Here is a 20,604-nt window from a genome sequence, read left to right as displayed (position 1 = left end):
CATGCAAGGTATTGCATTCTTCACTATACATTACGCTTTTTGATATTAGCTTAGAATTGTGTCGTAATACACACGATCGGTTTTATTTATATTTAACCTTGTGATATTAACAAATTCGATAGACGTTAAAATAGAAAATTATTGAATCGGACACTCATATGCTGTGTTATATGTTTTAGGGTCATAACGTGAAGCATTTACTAGTTTATGAAACCGAAAGTGTAATTTGAAAACGGTTTATTAGCTTCACTTGGTCTCATGAGTATAAACATGATTTACCTGTTTTCTTTATGTCAAAGAATTTATTTAATTTGAACATAATGATTGCAGTCAAAGATAGCTTTCATATTTTAAAATTAAATACAAAGTGTTCAAAGACTCTCAAGATTTCACACAAATTAAACGGCTAAAACAGGCTAGTGAGAGTCAGCGCGGATATAAGAGCGCAAAACACAATCAGTGTTTAAATAGTTATTTATTTATGATGAATTTAAAAAATTGAACGTTTCGGCTCTCTTTGGAGCCCTCTTCAGCGAATTACAAAAGGAAAAAATTAATTTAAATCGTCATTTTCAACGCAATTACAAAAATTAAATATTCTTATTTTAATATTTTTTACAATTATACACCGAGGAAAAAATTTATTTGAATATTTGCAATAACATAATCTATTAAATGTAAATAAATATTTGTTTAATACAAAAATCACAAATGTAATTTAACTATCACTTTTTATTGAATAAATATTTATTTAAACAAATATTTATTAAAATTTAGTAATTTTTTCTCTCGGTATATGGATTTATACGAGGGAAAACAATGATTTCATTTTATTTGCTGTTTTAAAAATTATAGTTGAATAGATAATTTAGAATCATTTTTTCATTTTGCATAAGATTTCAGCTTTGCCTACATTTATGAACATTAGGAACAAAAGTACTATTTTGTTTCTATTAATGACCAGTAAATTCATGCAGATAGCGTAACTTATGTATGCAGAATCACCAACCGCGTAATTATAATATATGTATAATAATTATTACAGTTACGACTGATGTAATAGTGTCATTTGTCAGGCTCCATAAAGTCAAGTTATTATTTTACTCATAAACACCTGTACTTGTGTCAGTTATTCTACGCGCGTTTCCGCGTATATTTGACTTTTCAGTAACGTATATTAACTGGTTTTGTTATTTGAAAGTTAATCATGAAAACGAATATATTGCTTCAACATTTCAATATTTTAATTTATTTTAACCATGTATGTCTTCTAATTTTAAATAAAACGATGAATTAAAGATAAGTAAACCTATCAATCAAATTGGTCATTGCAATAGAAACATAAAACTGGATACGAGCTTTCTATATAGGAGAGTTTAATAAAGCGTACCTTTAATGCAATGCTTATGATTTATAAGTAATTAACACGAACATTTATTGTCTATCATATTTAGTCTTTTGTGTTTAAATTATAGTTTACAATTTTATTTAATTACATAGATATTATCAGATTATGGCTCATTGTTTTACAAGAAATGTGGCAAATATAAGTTAGTCAATATTCGTTATTGGTTCATGGTCTTATCACAGGCTGACGTCACCTTGAGAGTTTCACTTATCTTGGAACTTTTTTTTATTCATATATGTTCACGAATCTACATAAGACATGTTAGAACGTGCGTTATCAATCATCACGACACGTGGTTAATGGATTTGGTCAAGTGAGCTTTTAAACAGGAATGTATGAAATCTTTATTGCCATCCATGGAGTAATAAATGAGAGAGAGAGAGAGAGAGAGAAAGATTCGCGGCTCGTGATGAAAATTATCTTTAATCTTCGCACGCGATATTCGTTCGTTTGCAACTTATATTTAGACGCGCGACAGGATATTTGTACCTCTACTTATGTGTACTTCTACGTTAATTCTTTCTCGCAACCGAGCAATAACTATGTCACATAGAGGTATGAAATCGCGCAATTAAAACAGCTGTATTTTGCACAATATCAATTATACTGCTCACTTCTTGACGTCATTTCGGGACGAACAACACGTTGCCACCAAAGTTCCTAAGCTTCCGACTCATTTCATTCAGTCTTGTATCTTTGTGTCCACATGATAAAGTGATTTGCACGCTTCAGCCATTCAGTATAGTGCACACACCTATTTAGCTCCCAGGTATCGGTAATATATTTGTAGCTTCAATCTCCTATGGGGTCATTCACGAGGATTTAAAGTCAATAATCTTGTTACAACTCACTACCGTTCACTTTTAAGAGAATAGTATACATAACCTCGTGGTAAGAGACACGATAAACCTTAAGTGTCGGTTTGCACGGTAATTCCTTCCTCTGCAACCATTATGAACGGTCGTTATCACATTACCTATTGACCTTATGAACAGGTGAAAGATGATTCTTGTCTCTTGTTCGTCACACTGAAATTTCATAATGAGAATTTTGATTAACACAATTAATCAAGTTTTCACAGTATGTTATTGTTAAATTTTTCAACACATCACAATGTTAAGGAAGCATTATCTAAATAATGAGATAAAACAGAAATTGAGAAGCACTAATTTAAAATAATAGAGAGGCAAGCAAAATCATTCAAAAATTTTATTATATAACAAAAATGGATCTATATCTTATATTAATGTATCTTTAATAAAAATAGCATAACATGTAATTGTAATTTTAATTCAGATAGATTTATTTATAAAAATGAGTTTTGATTATATTTAGAAATAATTTGTTATCATGAAAATGTTTATTATATACATTTTACATTTAATATAACGGTTGCATATATTTCTTAAATAATATACGTAACGATGATACACATAACATTAAGGAATTACGCAATTATATTAATGTTCTATATTTTCTCTTTGATTTTCAAATTTTTGGGAATCATAGTTTTAATAAAGATATTAATAAGAAATGAGAGAGAGAGAGAGAGAGAGAGAGAGAGAGAGAGAGAGAAAGAGAGAGAGAGAAGGTTCTTGAATTAAAATAAAAATAGAAACTAAAACCATTTAACATTAAAATGTTATTAAAATTATTCACAGTATTGTACTATTATTTACTTTAATCTTCTACATCAATACATTCTATACTTTGCTTTTCCCAACAGTACACGTAGTGAAACAAAGTCGAGTATAGCTTATTATCTTGTAGCAGCCATACTGAAATCCATGATGGCCGCCTTGCATTCTATGAACGCCGCACCCTCTTGGATTCTACCAATAGCGTTTGCGAAACTTCCATTTGCCCATCCCTACTCTTAATACACACTCCAATAGCAACTCCACTACTCTCTGTCTTCGTCTTAACACATCCTCTCCTTTCCTCAGACCATCTTCGGCGGCCATCATGAATGCGTGCGCGCGCATATCTGATTCACTAGTCTCACCGGATAGTACCACTGCATGGGTGTTATATAGGTGTGTGCATTCAGTTGAAAATCTTTAATACTTCCTAACCGGAGAGAATAATGATTTCTAAAAGTTAAAAATATAAATTATTTTATTCTTATTTTATGCATTACATCTAATCAATATTTATACTGATTATTTTATATTATAAAATAATTTTTTATACACAGAAATAATAAATTAATTAATAATTATTATATATAAAAAAATCAATACTATCTCTTTTCACCGTGCTCAACATCTGCTATACTAAGATTTTTGTTTGCTTTATTGATAAGCATATAAAACTTGTTTGGTTGCTTCTAATAATCTTTTTATTATAATATTTTTTATTATACAAATACAATTAATGTAATAAAAGATTATAATAGAGAAATTTATACTGCGTCAATTATATATTGCGTCAAAAAATTAAAATTAAATAATAATAAATTAGATGTTTTCTATTTATAAATTTTTATTATTATACGTATCACCATTTTTCTCGAAACCCTTACAATTTTACTATATACATTTAACACAATAGTAACATTTAAAAATTTTCAACTTTTTATTTTTTAAATGTGATATTAAGATAGTGTTACATCTTTATTTAATAAATATTAATTACTTTATTCCACAAGAAAAATGTAGACATAAATGATATACTAGATAACTAATTTACCGACTTGTCACATATGTAACGCATATTTCCCACGCGCATAGTTATTTGTATTAATATTTTAATAAAATTTGATAAAAATTTTTTTGTAGAGCTTATTTTAAATATTTTATTTATATTAAATCAGCAGTAGGTAAGAATACATATACTTGTATATTACTTATGAACTTATATCTGCTGGTAAAGAAGGAAATAATATTTGCAGTTTCTGTACCGACATCGCCAAAACTTCTCATATCAACTGAGATGTTGGCTATTTAGTTACGAAATATTACCACCTAAGCCGCTAAGATATTATACGCGAGATATTCATATGGGAACACGATATATATTAGTTATGTATCCTTTTTACATTTGTAAATTTAATATTAAATTTTTAATATACTTTTTGTTTTAATATTGAATAAAATACTATGTTTAAACCATATATGTTTAAACAAACCAGATTTTATACTAGTTTATGAAATTCTATAAGACTTTCTATCTTAGACGTTAATTTTTAACGTTTATATTAACTTATGTAAATTTTTATATTTGTATGAAAATATTTCTAATATATTTATAAGTTTATGCATTAAGAATTTCTGTGTATAAAAATTGAATAATTAATAATTGTATTATAAATAGTGTGAACATTTCATGAACAAAGAAAAGTTCTTTCTTGTATTTAACTATTTTCTGTATTTTTTGTGTAACTAAAAATAGCTTATAGCTTTGCAATGTCTGAAAAAGATATAAATTCACTCATTCATTATTGAAACTGCAATAAAATTCTGTAATTAAAATTTGAAATAGAAAAAATTGGACTATAAATATGTAGCACATTCTGTCAGAGTTATAAATTATTCTTTCTGCAACACCTTCTTGTATGCACTGTCGAGACATGAAAAAGCACAAAAAAAAAATTATCTTTGGCCACGTGTTTACCGAGAAATCGTCTTGTTATTAGTTTGCAACTTGCGCATTTCCATCCTGTATAATTTCAGCATTATATAACGCACAAAGAGGCAGCTGGCAACTGTGTGCACGTATGCGATCCTAACTAGTGAACATACCAAGTTTTCAATCCATGCGACGTACATGCAGGTTGTTAGATGCGTACAGCAAACTGGCTAACTAACCGGCATGTGTGAGGATAATTACCAAGCTCGTGGAGCACGATGTGGCTGACGTTATCAGGCATTTGCTTTGTCAGTGGTAGCATGTGTACATACACGAGCGTGTCTATGTTCATACACGCACATAAACACGCACGCATCGCACGTATCGCGTTCAAAAGAGTAACGCAGGAGGAAGGAGAAAGGCAAGGCACGTTCTGGTACCTCGCACCGCTCGTGCACCATGTCTGTGCAGGAGGGAATAGCACGGGGAATGAGAAATGTGGAGTCGCGGAGGGGTATGAGAGGGAATGTGAGGCGTCGGCTTGAAAAGGGAATTGGTCGGAGGGGACAACGGGGGATGAGAGAGAAAGAAAGAGAGAGAAAGAGGAGAAAGGATAGAGATGGAAGATACCAGCGAGTCCACGGTTAATTTGTAGCAGTGCGCACCTCTACATCTCTCGTATATATTTTCCCGGTGGATCGTGCATCCATGTTCACGTGTGCACGGGTGTTTGTGATTCCCACGTGTTTTATGCTCCGTGGTTTCGCGTTTGCGCGCCGCGATTCGTCGGGAAGCAACGACTGCGGGGGTGACGGCAGGGTGGGAAAGAGGGAAGAGGGGACCACCCAGGAACCGCGAGCGCCTTTCTTATTCGCGCATTTCCGCACGACGATATCTCAGAGTGTTCTCGTTCTTCCCTCGGGCTCATATCTCATCCTTCTTGTACGTCTGCGACGAAACAGACAGCTCGCCAAGATGAATGCTGATGCTAGAAATGGATGCTTTGGGGGAAGCGATACTTTGGGGAATGATACATACATTATCCTATGAATAATAATCATGCGATACAAGATTGAAAAATTAATCTGAGATCTTTATTACTTCGAATTTAAATGTGAATTATTTACGAAAATTGGATATGTTGGATAAAAATGTTTGATTGCTGTTGCCATTTAAAACAAAATATAGTGCTATAATGGAACAGCGCGTTGAGCGTTAAAGAAAAAATTGTTTGCTATTTTTTAACGGATTAATATAATTATGAGAATCTATCACATAAAGCATATACATAGAAATTAATTAGCGACTACAAAATACACTAATGTGATGATTTAAAATACTTAATTTCACATATTTCTATTTTATTACTTTATTATCTAATGAAATATTTTTATACAAAATCTAAAACTACTTATTTATAATTTGTTCGTGATATTTCGTAAGTGCGAAAAAATATGCATCTCACTGTTACGATTTTCTCTGCTCTTTTTTATCCTTTTATCGTTTAACTATATCGTGACTGGAGCCAGGCAGCTAGCTGCTACCATCGATTTCTGGGCACCGCGCATGCGCAAGCAGGAATAGGGACTCCCCCTCCCGCTTAAAGCATTCTCATATTCTCCCTCCGGCTAACGTCAGTATTGAAGTTACTAATACCTTCGTGAAAAGCTGAAAGCTGTACGTATTCAATATTTATGACGTAAATTTTAATGTATGTGAATAATTTTGACAAAATCTAAAATGTACACATTTTACCATTGCTCTTTCTAAAGTCTTTAAAGGAAGAATCTCTCGAGAGTGTTAATATCTTTTATCAATTGTTATTTGATTGACTATAGAAGTGACAAGTCTGCATATGTATATCACATTATTTATAAATATATAACATCACTTTATAGGCTGATAAAATTTTTTGCTTATTTTAGCTTACATAGTATAAACAATAAGAGTATACGTAATGCTAAAACTATCCGCTCAAAAGCAGCATCAATTCTGAATTCTTTTCGGACGTTTATTTGGTCGAACTAGCCAACCCTTTTAACGCTGGTAATTCCTATACCCTCATGCGGGCGTTCCATTATCTAGCCATCTTTATTCACCTCCGCACTGGGATCGGGAACCGAACAGAAGTGTAGGTAGATAGGGTTAGAGGGTGAGAGAGAACGACAGAGTGAGAGGCGGAAGATGACGTGAGGAGGGCCAGGATGAATCGAGGTGGGTTTTATGAGCGCGCACAAATCTCCTCATCAAGCTCCCGCAAGATCCAACGCCCGACATGGGGGCTGGAAATTGCAGGGCGGGTTTTGCCATCGTTTTGGGGGTGGAAGAGGGAGGGAGGGAGGGAGGGTCGCCGGGCACACAAATGAGGCAGCTTGATTCCAATTATTCAGTAAATTAAATACGGGGGGAGTTGGACTTTACGGGCGTTCCTCCGAGTTTCACCGTTATTGTACAGGGTGGCGAATCTGGAGGTGGAGAGAAAGGGTTGAAACCGCACGCTGCTATTGTATCTCGTTGCGAGGGTTGCGCAGGATGAGCTGCAGTTATCTATGGTTAATACCCGCCGCTGGGATGAATATGCGTAAGCGGAGGGTTTCGTCCTTATACTGTTTTCACGTAGGGGAAACGTTCGGTAATCTACCATGACCGGTTTTTTACATTGTTGTCGTGTGCTCCCTCAAAATTCGTTCATACAAAATTGACTTCACGATCTTTTTGCATTCCGAAGTGCATGATAAACTAACAGTAGATATTTGTTTATTTCGTTTCACTTATGTTTACAAAAGTTTTATATTATTGTCAATAATATCTGTACATCTATATATCCGAGTCAAAATTTTATTTCTACTCTCAACTTCAATTAGATCTTTTGAGATCTTACTTTATGCCTTAAAATAATAATAGTTATCGGAAAATTTCCAACAAAAAGAATATTCGAGAAATCTTTTAGAATTTTTAAAATTCTTTACAGGGACCCTATTGTAGTCAATAAATTCAAAAGAAATATTTGAGTATTTAAAATATCAAAATAAAGTCTAATTGAGGTCGAAAGTAGTAGTAAAATTTTGACTTCAATTAGACCTTTATGCTTACTTCGATATTTCAAACACTTAAATATATGTATGTAATGGATAAATATTTTGTTGCATTAATGTCAAAAGTATGCAAATCGATTACCATTACTAAAAATATTAATTGCATTGTTCGTGATTATTCGTAAACATAATTATCGCCGTCTCATTTGCGACGTCCACTCCTCAGTTCTCCGAGCGATTATATGAAAGTTTCCTCGATCACCGGCTAGCTGCTTTAATTCGTATTTTCTTTAGGGACTGCGTTTCGTCTTTTACGAGCGCGTATTTCTCTTCCCTATCCTACAGTTGGAAACGAGCTGAGTTTTTCCTCTTTTTCCCCTGCCACCCTTTGCCTTTACTCTACCTTCTTCCGAATCGCCCTTGTGCAGTTCCGTCGAGTACTCATCATTTTCATTCTTCTGCTTCCTGTTATTTTATCAGCCAGTCATTTTAGTGAAGGCTTTAGATTTTGTTGAGCAAGATTAAGATACAAAAGATAAATAAAAGTTTGACAGATTGTAAGTGCTTAATTGTTTCATAAATCGACATCGAACAAAATTCGTGTCCTCTCGTTTTATTTTATACATTTAAATATCTATGCTTGTTTAAACTTATAAATGAAAATTTGATAAAAATGTCTTTGTTCAAACGTTTATATATATGTGCACAATCCTATTATGTAGTAGGCTTTATTTTGATGGCAAACATAAATTTAAGTGCGTAGCTACGGATCGCGGAAGCATAAATTGTTTCGTAAAGAGGGATTGCCTGACAAAATTCTTCAAGCTCGAGCGGACATTTTGTAGGAACGCGCAAGGGACGAAGGCGTGTTTAACACTTGTAAAATATGAGATGCAACTAGAGACACAGTTGCTCGGCCCGACGTCCGGAGGGTGACGTTTCTCCAAACATCGTATAATCGTATTCACGTGGACCCCCACGACAAAGGGGAAGCGCGATCGAAGTCGCAATAGGAGAATTTCGTAGGAAAGCGTCCGGGGCGGTTCCGCGGTGACTGAAGAAGTTTATAATCCATGACGTTTCCGGCTTTGCGAGGGAGCGAAGGGGCTCTCGCTCTCTTACATCTCCCGAGCTCGAGCAAGGACAACGAAGCGCCTCAGCATTATGGCCATCAGCTGCATCCGCGTGTATCCTGAGACGCGATGCGGCGGCAGCGACGGGCACACGGCATACGCGAGTGCGAGACTAGGACCATTTTTAAAAATGGCCACCACAACTTGGGATGCCATTTGCGTTCACTGAAAGCTCGTCCTTTTCTTCGAGGACGGGAGCGATAAACACTGAGATTATCTGCATCCTGCTTAACGGTGGACATCTTTCGTTGGAGACGATGCGTGTTGGTCGGGCAGGCCAAGAAATGCGTTGCATTCCATTCGGTGAAGCACTTGTACACTAACACACAAGTCGTCCGAGGTGACATGCGTACGAGCTGGCAGCGTCGTATATTCGGAAGAATATTTCCGTCGGTGTACGCTTATGCCAGCGGAATCACCGACGCGACGCGACGCGACGCCACGCTGCACAAAATGAATGCACCTAGCACTGAAATATGTTATCCCTTGAAAATACCGTGTCAGTTTTCTCCTTTTTATCAGATTTGATTAGCCATACATTTTTCGTCTATAAATTTCGTGAGGGTCTAGACCCTTCGATAATAGCTGATTGCTCCTTATCGAGAATAGAGTGTGATTTTGTCGAGAAAAAATATTCATATCGCTTTCTTGGTATCAGGTTACATTTAGCGGTAGGTTTTATTTCAAGCTACTAAGATAACAGCTGACAGATCGAAAATTACGTGTATATATAGTTATATCTAAAGAGAAATGCATTAACGTTGAAAGAAGAAATACATTTTATCGCGTCTATACAAGAGAAAATGTCTCTCTGAAAATCCGCGTGCATGCGAACGAAACTCAATTTCGCGAGTTTTCGCGGAAACGTTCGTACATTCAGGATTACAGCTACACACGATATCTTCGTCAGACGTTTCCATACTTCTCCTATCGTCGGCGAGGTTCTCGGATTTTTCGAATATTCCATCAACGTACGGAAGTCGTATATTACGAACCGAGAATGTACGCGCTGCGAGGGTCCGAGGCGTGCTTCGCATGCTAGCGATTACTTTTACCTTCGTCCTTTCGTCCTAGCAGGCGGCAAACGAGCAAGCGGTCCTACCTTTGGCCTGCCCTCCGTCAGACTCTAGGTCCACCCTTTTTCGTTTCCTCCTATCCAACCGGCGTTCTTTTCCTTTCCCGTTTCACATCTACCTGTATTCTTAGTATCGAATCAACGGATTGGTGTGGTCCATTATCGATGCTTAAAGGTTGTAGTAGGTAAAACTGACATCGTGTCCGTTCACGTTATAAATTTTCGTACGTCTAACGTGAAACAACGTGAGATTTTATTTATTATTAATGCCATATTAACGTATATTATACGGAAACAACAATTTTATTGCAGCATCTGAAAATTTAGTTAGCTATAGATTAGAAAATAATTTTATTTTGAACCGTCAAAATAATTAGGTAAAAAGTTCAAGCATGATGATATTGCTGCAAGAAGTTTCAATATTCTAGTAACTAGTTAAAGTGCCCAATATAATATTTTGCTTATCCAACATAATTATTTTCAGATTTGTGTTTTGCAGCAAAATTGTTTTTCCCGTCCAGCTATGTTATCTGTTGCAAATCTGATATTACTTTCTCTGTATAAATTTTCCGCGGCCAACTTTTAAGATAAAATAATGCATATGTTGCCGGAGAATAAATAATATCGCGGAACTGAAACAAACTTTAATTTAAAAAGAAATTACCTAAATTATTTCGACTTCCTTTTTAAGTTTCTTTAGTCGCTTACTTCATTACATTTTTTACAGAGTATGAATTTTTATCGGTTTGTTATCCAGTTCTCTTTTACCTGCCGTTATTACACAAACTAATCCTGCAATCGCGTAGATCTGGCGCCAATAAGTAGACTAAAATGAAAGATTGACATAAAAGTAACGCACGTCTTAGGCGCCGTCTACTGTCGCGATAGTATTATGGCCTTTCGATTTATGACGTCACACGCGAAAGGATGATTGCCTTTCGCGATGAGTGGATGTTGAGGGGAAACATTGAACGGAGCGACTAAACTTATTTGATCAATCAGACGTATAGCGAAACAAATATTATCAAATGGTTACTTTATGAAAATCGTGAGTGATTAAATCCAAAATAGACACGTTTACTTAAAGATGAACAATGTTTTGTTATTCTCTATGCTGTTAAGAGAGTTGCTAAATGCAAACCACTTAAGTTACACTTAATAATATTTCTTATTTGATATATTAACTTATGCGAGTGCATATTGGAAATTGTTGAACTTAATGTTTCAGATACTTCTTACTGCAATGTTTAATTTTTCAATAATTAAAAATTAAGGAATTATTAATTAATATTTGTTTTATTAATAATTTATCAAACAAATATCATGTATGTAGTAATTATTAAATAATAATAATGAAAGATAAGGACATTAAAATAAAACTGTCTCAAATTTATTTCTACAATTGACTTATTTCTTTCTCATATCAATTATTAATTTTACTATTGTCGCTTATTAGTGTTACTTTAATATCATTTATTGATAATAATATTTGTAACGGTACGATTTAAGGAAACTTGATAAATTTTATAAAAATGTTAATTTAATTTTTGTAATAGCTGTAAATATAGAATTATTATGAAGATTAAATTGATATTTATATAATGAATGTAAAATATTGCACAAATCTTTTTTTATAAAAATATAAAATTTTAATATAAAATTATATTATCATCAGCTATAAATTGATAAAAAATTAACATCAAGTATATTTGATCTTTTTTAAAGCATTGTTAAGACATTATAAACACAAAACGTAATCTGTTAAATTTTTATCTGTACTACTCATTTCATATTTCTTTCATATTTTTATTATTAAGGTCTAGCATCTCTTTAAATGTTGCTTATATTAGCAAAACTAAAATATTGATGAAATATTTAAACAACTGGTACGTTTTCAACAATTTTCCGCTATATTTGTTAACTTATTTATTGTTTTACTAATTTTGCTTTATTATTGAAGCATATTACACTTGTTATATTCATTAACACTTTATAAAATATTTTTCTCATATTAATACTTATTATTGACATTATTTGATAGCTATATTTGTTCTACTAACATTTAAATTTTAAATTATAAATTGTTTGCAAAATTATTTACATGTTGACAATAATGCACTGCGTTAAATGTGTTAAATCAATTTTGCATTAACCTTGTAAATTTGTAATTTATAAAAATTATGTGATAAATATTTCTAATTACATATTGATAAAATATTAACATTTATAATCTTTAATCAGAATTCCAATTGATGAAAGTGTATATTTGATTGCATTACATGACCATCAGAACGTAAATATACATACATATTCGACACGTATAACATTACTAATGTTTTTCCGTAAGAAATTCTCGTAAAAATATTTCACCCCAAGTACATTATAATACATCCCAATTAGAAACGCAAATAAATGTTAAGTTATACGACATCGAACAATGCCAATCGTCATCCGTCGGACAACGTGATGGCGCGAGTTTCATTGTCAGTTTAAATGTCCTTACTTTTATATTATTTTTATTTTAGATATTGCGATGTTACAATCAAATATTACTTTTGAGCTACAACATTACGCCGTTATTTTAAAAATACGTTTTTCTTAATATTAAACAATATGTATTAAACTCCAAAAAGTTAAACATTATTAAAATTATTATTATTTAATGAAAGAAAGAAAAAAAAGATAAGTTTGAGTGTTATATTTTTTCTATAATTATATTATGATATGATTTAAATAATAATAGAATAAAATGCAAAACGTATTGCCGACGGCATCCTAGCCGACGGCATTTTGTTTCATCCTAAAGAAATAAGAATACAACTTAAAAATTTTATTTATTATTAATTTATTAAATCTACATAAAATACGATGAAAGTTTTATATCGTTACATATAATTACAGTAACATAAATATAATTTAATTAGTTGATTTTTTATACTGTTGATAAAAAGATTATTTAAATATTTAACAATTATTATTATTTTTAATCATTTTACTATGTTAAACGTGCACCTTTAAGACGTGCAGCTGTTTGCAGTTAAACGTTTAGTTTGCCAAAAATATTTCACGCGCGTTATGATGAAGGAAGTTGTTCCCATTAAAATTTCTGTGTCGAAGGCCGAACAGGCAATCGAGAAATCGCTCTAAATCACGAAATCTTTTCATTCCCTACAAAGAAGATCCTTCCGCCAATACTCCAATTTTTTTCTAATCGTCCGCGTTTACCGAAGCGAATAGAGATTCAAGGACTTGTCGCAGTGACATTGCGTTGATTCCTTCCGTCTACATGTCTCATCGATTCGTCCTGAGAAACAGTTCTCAGTTTTCGTTTCGGCGGCATGGCGTGCTGACGGATTATTATAAAATCTTTCGATAAAATATTGTGAATACGTTTGTGTATAAAGAATAAAGAGCGTTTATCTGTGGTTTGCTATGTTCGTCGATGCTGTCAGGTTCCGACGGCTTCTTTGTCATTTCTTCAGTTTGTCGATAACATTCGATTTTCAGGTAACTAATTTATCATTAAATTAAAATATTGATATACATTTGTACTTAATTAATTTTATGCTACTATATAATGCATTAACATTATGCTAATATTTAACTGATTTATTCATTAAGTAAATCTTTCATTAAACACTTTTCTGATAAATGACATCGCAAAAGAATTATAATTAAATAATACATTGTAAAGTAACATAAGTTTTAATTTTCTGTTGTCAAATTGGGGAATTGAAGATCGAGGTACTTACATTTTCAATTTTATAAATTATTTGGCCTCAAATTTGGACACGCACAAAGAATTAAAAAAACGAATTAAATAATTGTAAAATTATATTCTAAAATGTTAGAAGAAAGTATTAGAATTTTTTCAGATTTTTTAGAGCTCAAAAACTCTGTCAAAAATACTATCAGGTGACCAATGATCCAATTGAACTGAGAAAGCAATGAAAAAAAAGCATTGGATCATGGAGGGTTAATTATAATTAATACTAATTTTAAATATAGACTTTGTAAATCAAATATCTTTTTACATTATTCAACTGATTTCTCATCGTGAAAATTTAATGATTCAAAAATAATAAATTATTGAGAATAAGAAGGAAGGCAGTTTATAAAATTAAGTAAAAATTAATTAAAACTGTTGTTACAAGAAATAAAAGTAATAAATTGTACCTAAGTTGTACAGCAAAATGTTTACAAGCAATACTTTTTTTATTGGTTAATGAAATTAAATACAAGTTTAAAGTATAAGTACTTTACAATAAACATTTTTAACAAATTTATTATATTCTTATAATAATGCACATTAAAATTATAATTAAAATAAGTGGCTATCATTTTGCAAAAGAGTACAGTTATTCTTTTTTACTCAGTTAAAAAAATAAGATGTATTTCTTATTTTCAGTTAAACATATAACTTATTAAGTTTAATCTTTATCAATGTATACGTAGCATTTATCGACCAATACTGATTAAGTGTTGAGAACATTCGAGCGCGTATTAATACTCAGTTTTTATTGCAGGATTCCTCATGTGGCGAAGAAGAATTATCGCCATTGGTTCACCACCCCACTCGCGGCTTATCAAAGGTAAATGTATACAATAAGAAATAATTTATAACTCAGCCGTACAAAGTAACGGAAGGAGATTGAAGCTAATTACAAAAAAAAGAGTTGAATCCACCTGTCCATCCATACAAAACAAGAATTACAGTATCTTTAATAGCATGGAAATATGCGTACTATCTAACGAATCGTACTGATATATAAATATTGATTAATGGTTTCTAATTGGAGCACTTTAACGATTTAATAGCTGTATTTTTTAATTATTCACCTTTTAATTGCCTATGTAAGTAATATTGCATGTAATATAATTTTAGCATTTTACATATTTAATTATACTTAAAAAGTAGATGTATAAACGGAATCAGTACGATAGTTATTGAGATATTTCTGATAAAATCTTATAAATTTAGATAACTTGAATATTATTATATGTATAAGTTAATTTGTGAATAATATTCTTAATTGATGTACGTTTAGAGATTACAGATACAAAAATACAGTACAAAAAATAGTTTGTTAATAGATTTGTTAATATATAAAAATAGTTTATTCTTGCAATATGTATTTATACATATGTATATAAAAATTAACATTTTTTTTGTAATATTATTTATACGGCTAAAAGTAATTTTGAAAGGGTAGATAGAGATATACGTCTCAGTAGAAAGCGCAACTTTGTTGGTTGCGAGGAGAACTTGCGGCGCAATACAGGATAAGGCGATTATTCTTTGGAGGAAATTATAGTAATAAAGAGATAAACGCGCGCACACAGATAAAAAGGGGAGTCATTATTTCTGACAGCAATTAGGCAAATAGGTAGCAAAAAAATGAAAAGAAATTGAGAAACATGGACGCTCACAATAGAAAATTTCTAACAAACGCATTACACTTTCTAGCTAACACATTATACTTTCATTATGTTTCATTAAGGTATTTCATAGCAAATGCATTTGTACAACGGAGCAATATCTTTTGTTGTTAAAAATTGAAGAATTTTTTCAAATAAAAGTATTAATATTTCAATCGTTTTGAACATAAGCGCATTTGAAAAAATGGTTGCAATAATAAAAAAAAAAGTTACAAGTAGAAATAATCCAAGTTTAAATTATAAATTGCATATATTATTCTCCACTTTATTTATTTTTATTTTAACACGAAATTTTATCACAAATATTGAGCGTTAAAAATTAAATTTTCTAAGAAACGATGTTTAAGAAAATTGTTACACTTGAAAAGGAAGGAAGCAGTATGAATACTCTTACATCAAATATTACGATGTGTAGAAATGTCTTAATATTTTTGGAGCAATCTCGAAATTATCCCGATAAGCGAATGTGGCTTATTTATAGCCACATCTTTCCTTCAGTCGTATCTTTCCTTCCCTTGATACTAAAATCATTAAATTAATCTGAGTAGCAGAAATATATGACGCATCGAATTGCATTACTATATTATGGGGAGATTTAATATCATACCTTTAAGGCACATAACGTTCTTAGAAAAATATTATGATAAATATATATAAATAACCATTTGCTCTACATTAAAATGATAATAAATCTGAAAGGAATTTTTTACATTCATGTACCGTTTCTCAATAAATTTTTTAAATGATGAAAATTTTGTTCCAACTATTACAATACAAGTTTCTATATACTTGATAATGAATAAGATGTTAAGATGTTAATAATTTATATGATAATAATTTATAAAAAAATATTGCGCTTTATGTCATATTCTGTATCGTATTAAAATATTTTTCTGAAGGTTTTCGTACAATTGTACAGGAATGTCACATGTCAATGACACATGTTTTTTTGTTATGATATTATTAATTATTTGACAATTGACTTACTTAATAAATCAGGAAAGGCAAGTTCTGTTTCCAAAAAATTTCGATCGTGCTTTGATTCTCCACCTCCGGGACGCTAAAAGGATCTTATCGTCAACTGACGCGTCGGCCGCGATCGGAGTGCAATTTCGTTTCGCGGCACACGCGTATCACGTTCAGCGTTTTGTATGTCTCTTCCTCGAGAAAGACCGTCGACCATTATTTACGCCCGCGCGCGAGAGAGTTGCTCGTTTTATAAGGTGATAAAGGCGAGTCTCTTCAGCGCGGTTCTCTCTTTCTCTGTCTCTCTCTCGCGCGCGAGCGCGCGCGCGAAAATGGCGAGAAGCGGTGCTGAAAGTGGTCCGAGACACGCGAACAGACGTGCAAAACTCAACTCCGGTACCGAGTATATGCGCATACACGGACCGTCGGATGTTGAACGTCGAAGTGCTCGAGCACTTGCACACCGTAGAAGAGGATCGCTTAAAGTGTATTCATTACGGTGGACGACGCGGCTCTCGTCGACTCTCGCGAACGCGCGGCAGTCGGTTCTGCTTGTCCCTCGAACGGCTATCATGAAGCCATTAACTTTATTATACCGAGCCATTAACTTAAATATTACGACTCGCGTGTCGCGTAGCTTCGGGTTCTCTGATTTATCGCCCGGGGAAGATCGTGATGTAACCTAAACTCCCGGTACGTTTTTGTCACGCCCGCCGTCGCGATCGTGTTTCACCTGTCGGGACTGACGAAAGGAGAAGAGATCTAGGCGCTCGGCGTGGCTTACGACGTGGCACTGCGCGATCGATTAAGGACGGTCGTGCTACGTAATACTTGATAAAATCTCACAAGCGTGAATCAGCGATTGGTTCAATCGTTCGATTTAGATAGGAGGATCTTATCGATTCTCTTACGTGACGGCTCTAGTACCATGGGAAAAAATCTTTGAGTACCTAACCTCGGTTGAGACGACGATATCAATCTCAAGTTTAAGACGGTTTTTTCGAGTATGCGATAGGAAAGAGTCGATAAGAAAGAATAAATTATGGATGTATAATACAATTAGTATTATAACTCTAATAAGAAGAAGGAAAAAAAGGGAAAGAAAGGGAGAGAGAAGTCTTTGCCGACTAGATTATATCAGACATGGTTAAAGTGAACAAAGAAGCGGGTACCTGCTCGGAGATGGAGCCCATAAAAGAAAAAAAATCGCAAAAGAGGGTGACATGTTTCGCTGAAATGGTGGGGTGTCCGACTCGGTGGGATTTTATATGAGAGTCAAGATTCGAAATGAGGATTTACGAGCGGGACGCGAGATACAACATTGTTTCAAATAAGACGTCTTCAGACTAACCTTCGAATCCTATCTACCTACGGTAGTGATAGCTTATAACGTCGCTTGGAAAGAAGGCACCACCATTACATGTCGAAACGTTTCAGGAGTAGATGTGTGCGCTGGGAAGAAAGATCACGCGAAGATCGGGCAAGATAGTGTAGTAAAGACGCGCGTGAGAAAAAAGAAAAATGGAAGAAGAGAATTAAGGCGGGAATATGGGAGACAGAAGGGAACGCGGGAGAGATCGAGAAACGAAGAGGATGATGGTCCCTTAACAAAGAACGAAAGGGAGCCTGAAAACAAAGAGGACGAATTGAGAGAGGAAGAGGAGAGGAGAGAGGGGCGAGCCAATGAATATGGCAGCGGAGCGATGGGAAGGATTTTCCTTCGTGACTATGAGGGCATAAGTATGTAAATGGACTATATTATATGCCAACGCGTGTGTTGGTGTGCGCCATTCGAAGATCTCTTCGTAGACGAGGGAAGGTGCACACCGGTAGCGTACGCATCACGTCTTCATGAACTTGTTATTATACCAACCAGCGGATAATCAAAGAGCGGCTTCTATGTGCGGCCGCTCGTCGTAGTTAGTAGCCTTTCCTTGTTTCTTTAGCTTTCTCTTTGCCATTCTGTACGCCGCTCCTCCGCCGGTCGACCGATCACGGTGTATCATTTTATCGCGGCCTTTCCGCTTGCAATTTACATTCTTGTTACTTCCCCTCGAAGACTTTTCTCTGCAGTAAATTCTTAAAAAACTGAATCCGCCTAGTCACTACAGTTATCACGTTAACGTAATCCTTGCTCTTCTTCGTCGGATTCGTGTAAAAAATAATTACTGTTAAATGCAATTACTGTGAGAAGAAACTATGTGTTCAAAATAAATCTTTAATTATTTTAAGTTGATATAAAAAGCTGCATAGGTTTTTGTTTAGATTTACTTCTTCGATAACCGTAGTAACTATACTGTTGTATAAGACTATTATTATTTATGTAAGTATACAAAGTATGAAGTTTTAATCATTTTGATATTATAAATACAGAAAATGGTTATATTGGCCAAGATAATACGATAGAATTCTTTGAAGCAAGAAGCTGAAAGAATATTGATTGAGTGGAAAGTGGCATGAAGATTCTACATCTTTTATTCAAAAGAATTTTGAAACGCAAACACTTTTTATTGGCGCTAGATCAAGTAACTTGTTATAAACTTGGGATAATCAAGTGTTCCCATATATGGCATTTCGTAAATTTTCCAGCAGTATTCTCAGGTCAATGTAGCAATTTAGAAACTCCCCACTCTCAACTCGTGTTTATGCACGTTGCACTAAGTGTATGCGTTACTTACGTGCTAACGTAATAGCAAGACCTGTTTCCAGAACAATTCGCGAACAAAATCTCTACTCAATTCCTGCGTGCAAGAGAGATCACTTGATAGTATTAAATTTACGTAAAAATTATCGCAATTACATTTTTGTTTACGCATAGGTACTGGTAGAATTTTCTTCTTTAAAAAAAATTTATTGAGTACAAAATTCAGTATAAAATTATACATATAGGTATTTGACATTGGGACATTATTGGTGACACTATACACATACACAGAGTTTTTAGTACTAGCGCAGTACTGGCAAACAACCGCCCCAGTATTGCTCCAGCGTCAAATGATAATTTTGGACCAACTCTTACAATTAACCAGCCTAGTGCTAAGCCAGTAACTCTTTCTTAAGCTCTCTTTTAAGAATAGCAAATGATGCAGTAAACTTTTGTTAATGTACTTATTGAATAATTAGAGCTTTCAAAAATAGTAAATAATTAAAACTCAGTAGGAATATTATAATATAATATCAATGTTAACAACAACGAAATTAAATTATTGATATAAAATAATTTTTAAATTAACAAATAGTAATAGTACTGGATCGATTGTAAAACCTTGTTTGTATGCGGGCCTATAAACTATATTACATTCCAATGCGCGTGTCGGTGTGCATTATTCGGAGATCTCTTCGTAGACGAGAGATGAAATTTCCGAATTATGCAAAGCGACAGCGAATCTTCATCTGGAAAAGGTATCCTTTGTTTTAACTTTGTACGAAATTACAAGGGCTCTTCTATTACGGTCCTCACGATTATCTTCACGGTTATCTTATCGGTAATTTAATTTTTAACGTGATCACTTCCCACGATGTATTATTCTCTAACTAGGAACCACGGTACGTTAACATAATGTAGTAGTTGAACTTCAAACACTTATTCGACGGCAAGATGGCGCGGCGCGTTAATGAGGGACGGCTCTTGATGGGGAAAGTTTTCATTACGGCGAGCATTTAAAATTAAAGTGGTCTACCTGTCCATACATATACCTTGTCCCGCCAGGGTTTCTTACCCCGATGGGATTCTGTGCTTCTCATGCTTCCACCACTCCGTGTCTTCTCGTTATATCGACCTTTCCAGCTTGGCGTTTGGAGGCCGAGCGGCGGCCATGTTTTCGTCGACTGGCAGGGAAGGTTGCGGGAGTATAAGTCGACGTCTGAATTTCATCACAACAAAAAGGAGAATGCGCATTATTCCGTGAAAAAAATCTCGTGAGTTGTTTTCACATTTGCAATCGATGTTTTTATTAATGTCCATTTTTTAAACTGTGC

General features: G+C 33.6%; 1 protein-coding gene across 1 annotated transcript in view; it reads left to right on the top strand.

Annotated features, from left to right (window-relative positions):
- LOC113003707 overlaps positions 1 to 20,604 on the top strand; it is a 78,869-nt gene that overhangs the window by 27,562 nt on the left and 30,703 nt on the right. Inside the window, exon 2 of the mRNA XM_039452941.1 lies at positions 14,748 to 14,813. Coding sequence (XP_039308875.1) covers positions 14,748 to 14,813 — 66 coding nt within the window. The remainder of the gene's footprint in view (positions 1 to 14,747; positions 14,814 to 20,604) is intronic.

The sequence above is a fragment of the Solenopsis invicta genome, chromosome 8, assembly GCF_016802725.1.
Source record: "Solenopsis invicta isolate M01_SB chromosome 8, UNIL_Sinv_3.0, whole genome shotgun sequence".
NCBI classification, from domain to species: Eukaryota; Metazoa; Arthropoda; class Insecta; order Hymenoptera; family Formicidae; genus Solenopsis; species Solenopsis invicta.
Note: the sequence above shows the minus strand (reverse complement) of the source record. Positions and strands in the feature narration are given on the sequence as shown.